This window comes from Lottia gigantea (assembly GCF_000327385.1).
Source record: "Lottia gigantea unplaced genomic scaffold LOTGIsca_50, whole genome shotgun sequence".
NCBI classification, from domain to species: domain Eukaryota; kingdom Metazoa; phylum Mollusca; class Gastropoda; family Lottiidae; genus Lottia; species Lottia gigantea.
This window is the reverse complement of record NW_008709716.1, coordinates 1391857-1396642: the sequence shown is the minus strand read 5'-3', so window position 1 is coordinate 1396642 and position 4786 is coordinate 1391857. Positions and strand designations below refer to the sequence as shown.

Below are 4786 nucleotides of genomic sequence, written 5' to 3'. Positions count from 1 at the left end.
CCTTTTTACACCACGAGACATATACTCTGTATCGAATCTTGGATCATGAATGCGCTGTACATCTAGTGATGCCAACCAAGTACCAACAGATACATCTTCACTAATATATTTCTTTAAAAATTCTTTATTACTCACAATAAAATGTACCAAATCATACGATATCACGTAACCACCACCAAGTGCATAGGGTAAATAACGATCACATAAAACCCAGTCTGGTTCAGACCATTTTCCTGTCTTTTTCACATGAGCACGGCCATCAAAAAATCCCCAGTATAATCGTTTGGTAGGTTTTGATTTGAGTTCATTGAGCAAAATATCCAGTCTAACAAAAGAATCATCATCTACTTTCAGTAAATATTTAAATTCTACATTTTGATCAAACCAGATAAAACTTTTTAATATTTTGTCTGTCAAAGAATGGTATGATTCTTTGTAATCTGATAATAATAGAAGATCTTTGTGGATAAAATCTTCTCTTTCCAGAGAATCTTTTATTGCTTTAGGCAAATAAGATACACCAATAACAAATTTTATTAGACAATCATTTCTAGCACCACTTAGCCAAGTTTCCCTTATAGTGTTTCTTTGTCGAGTATTATTTGGTCCTGTTATTATCATTATTATCAATGTTGCTGATTGATCTTTTTTCTGCAAAAATTCTTGCCCTTTTCTATGATCCATCTCATGTGCAATGACATAGGGTTGATCATGACCTTGTACATTACACATAGATAAGATAAATATAACAAAAAATGTCATAAATATTCCACAAATTAAAACAATAGTAACATTACGGTTCAATCTTCTTTCGCGGACTGAATTCATCTTCATCTTCACGTTTTGACTGTGTCATAATTTGAGTTTGTTATTATATCTAAATCTGAAAAATAAAATCAATGAGTCAACAAAGAAAAAACTTGGTTATTAGGTGTAGATGTGATAACAATGACTTTCAAATTCTATTCCTTTTCAAATTGATTCAATTCAATATTTCCTACAACCACACAAAAGAACGAATGTATGGTATATTCATAGACGTTTCGGATTACAAATAAACACTAGAACTGTTCTAATAACAGTACTGATGCAGGGCGGGTTACGACATTCAGGTACATACGAAGATGGTCTATTGCAATTACATCTCTAAATGCAAATATCCAGAAGTGCCTGGAGTTTAAAGTATATTTACTAGGAATAAAAGAATATTTGTCAATTAATAAAGATTAGGTTTGATGAAATCCGGATAAGAAATATGAAAGTTGGTAATGCGCATGCGCACAACAAACATTCAATATTTCCATCAAATGTAGAATTGAATTATACAAAAACATACCAAGTTTGGTGAAAATTCAGATAAAAGATAAGTAAGTCGGTAATGCGCATAACAAAATTCAACATTTCCATCAAATTTAGAATTGGATTATACACATACATACCAAGTTTGATTAAAATCGGATAATAAATAAGAAAGTTGGTAATGCACATGTGCACTACGCAAATTCGATAATTCAATCAAATTTAGAATTAGATTATACACAAACATACCAAGTTTGATGAAAATCGGATAATAAATAAGAAAGTTGGTAATGCGCATGCGCACTACGCAAATTCGATAATTCCATCAAATTTAGAATTAGATTATGCACAAACATACCAAGTTTGATGAAAATCGGATAATAAATAAGAAAGTTGGCAATGCGCATGCGCACTTCGCAAAGTCGATATCCATCAATTTTGAATTGGAATATACACATACATATCAAGTTTGAAGAAATTCGGAAAAGAAATAAGAAAGTTGGTAATGCGCATGCGCACTACGCAAAATCGATTATTCCATCAAATTTAGAATTTGATTATACACATACATACCAAGTTTGATGAAAATCGGATAATAAATAAGAAAGTTGGTAAATTAAGTGGGGGTATCCCTTTAATGTGCTTCTGTAAGCTCAACTTACCTTATAATAGCGTTCAATATACCCTAGAGTTTATTTATATATCATAACTGCACATAATACATATTAAACAAATATATAAGGGAAGGTTTCTTTAAAATGAACATAGACTTTTTGATTTTAATTAGTTCTAACAAGTGTCGACAGGTTGTTTACAGGGATTGTACAATAATAGCCCCATGTTAAGTGAATGGGGTTTTGAATTTGCATGTAAGGTATGCATGTTATATATCACTGGAAAGCTCTCGATGCGTAGATTACGTTTCTGTAAAAATTATGGTTATAACATTAATAGAATGGTTGCTAGAGCTCTTTAAAAGAAAATTTCGCTATTTCCAAACGCCCATAACTTCGGAAGTTATAGTCGGAAACAAAAAATGAAAATACCATCGGATAGATATTGTCGAGGACATTAAGCCATATAAAACTCAAGGTCATAAGACTTCAAGATCACGAGATAAAAAGCCTTAAATATTGAACAAATTTGAAAATTTTCATTAAAGAATGAAAAGAAAGCTCAAAATTCAAAATTCGACTCACAAGGAATTGTTGTCAAAAGTCTAAGGTTTCTATTGACACCAAAAATATGCAAATCTGATAACAAATGAGGGAGAAATATCGAATTTAAAAAATGTTACGCTAATCAAAATGGCGGCTGGATTGACGCTTACGGTCAAATTTTTTTCGCTCATTTTAATTTGAATAACATTTCTAATGATATGCATATGTGATTTTAGGCGTAGCTGTGAAAAGTAAAAAGTTGCAAAACTGACTTTGAAGGCAATTTTTGCAAAAACTGGATATGATGCAAAACTTCTGAAAACACATTTGAGTTTATCAACATTACAATATTTTCCCATATAAATTTCTGATCGATTGACTTCATAGCAAACGTTTTAGTACAGTGCTAGAGAGGCTTTGTTATTATAACTTGCAAACAATATAGCAAATTTGCATAATTTAAAGTGCCATAGTTTGACATTACGTTTATGCAGTACAATGCAGAAAATCCTATGAAAATCGAGCCGTAAATAAGCATACCAGTGCTTTCCGTAGTTAGTCATGATGGCCCACCACTACGCATGTCCGGTTTTTCAAAATTGTGCCGTTCTACATTTAAAATCTTATGACCGCGGAGTATAGATACGACATAGTTAAAAAATATCCATACCATGTACAGTTTCGTCTGTGAGCCCCATTCAAGAATTCGCAAAAAAAAAAAAAAAAAAAAAAAGAATATTTTTCGATTAACGAAAACAAAGCAGGGCGTTTGTTGCAATAATTTCGTTTCTGCAAATTCTTTTACAGTAACTGTAAGTTTCACATACTATGTCTATATCACAATAAAAACATAGATCTATAGACCGAAACATCTATATCTATACCGGCTTCTGATAGCTAGGGCCTATTTGGACAGGTCAGAACTGATGTCAGCTGGTGTAGAGACGTAAATAATAAGCCCTGTTAAATGGAGACATTCAGCATTTCCGTAGATTGCGGGGGTTTTAAACCAATTCAGATACCTAGGATCAGCAAAACCCAGGTATAGTTGGAAAGATGAATATTTTTGTAGTTCAGTCATACCATCATTTTCTCCCTACACCATTTATGTAATGACTCCGGTTCTATCAAAGTTTTTTTTTGTTGGTGAAACTGATCTAGCATAGGCCATTTTGCAAAACTGATTAAAGTCGTTTTTGTCGCACGATTCGATTAGGTAGATTAGCTATTTTGTGCATATGTGAGCCAGGACATTTAGGCTAATCGGTGCATTTGTGAGACAGTTTACCTAAACTGATTAGGCTAATCGACCTAACCGTCCCAGTAGGTGGTTAGGCGATTTGATTAGGTGTGATATCATTGGTAATTTATACTATTGGCTAATTATATGTTGTCTATATAAACAAAAAACCTTAAAAAAGGCCGAGGGCGAATATCCACGGCCGTTAATAAACCTATCTATGAAGGTGTGGAAAATCCCCATTTAACTGGGTCTTTTTCTTCTGACTCTACTCCAGCTGACAACTGTCAAAATATCCAGCAGAGGCAGATGTTTCGGACTAATAGATCTAGAGCTAGATCTACACTGTACTAAGTCGTTTTTGTCACCCGATTCGATTAGGTTTCGATTTGCTAGTATGATTAGGTACGATTTGCAGTGGCCCACAAATGTGATACCAGCGATAAGGCAATTTGAATGACCTCACCGTCAACAAAAGAAGGTTGTATATTACATGTAATATTAGCCAATGACATCTATGTTTATATCAACATTGATCAAATTAACCAATAGTAAAAATAAGGTTAGGTCGATTAGCCTAATCAGTTAAGGTAAACTGTCTTACAAATGCACCGATTAGCCTAAACGTCAGGCTCACAAATGTACAAAATAGCTAATCTACCTAATCGAATCGTGCGACAAAAACGACTCTAGTAGTGTAATGTAGACTACAGTTTTGTAAAATAAAATCCGAATTACAGATCGTTTTGAGAAGGTGCTATTCTTCAAAACTTTTTAAAGTAACCTTATACGATTTGAAAAAAAACTTATTATCCTACTTAATCAAGTTACCAAATCTGTAAGTGTCAGAATACGAAATTTTGTTGAAAATTATCGTCTAAAAAAACATAAAATCTTCCTGAACTCTGGACAGATTACCTCACTAACTTTGTTCACAACCTTGTTTTACACGAGTTATTCCCCGTTCATTCTACTTCCTGTTTAGGTGGTAAAGATTTCTTTTTCTTCTTCATAGCAAAGTAAGTTGATGTATGCACCTAAATTGAACTATTGTATGATTGGATTTTAGGTTAAAAACATAAATTAA

General features: G+C 32.8%; 1 protein-coding gene across 1 annotated transcript; it reads right to left on the bottom strand.

Moving 5' to 3' along the window:
- Positions 1-9: 9 nt before the first annotated feature.
- LOTGIDRAFT_125392 (hypothetical protein) lies at positions 10-684 on the bottom strand (the record flags this gene model as incomplete). The annotated part of the gene is made up of 1 exon (XM_009062289.1): positions 10-684. A coding segment is annotated over one exon (675 nt), but the record flags the coding sequence as incomplete, so codon positions are not given.
- Between the last annotated feature and the right edge of the window lie 4102 nt (positions 685-4786).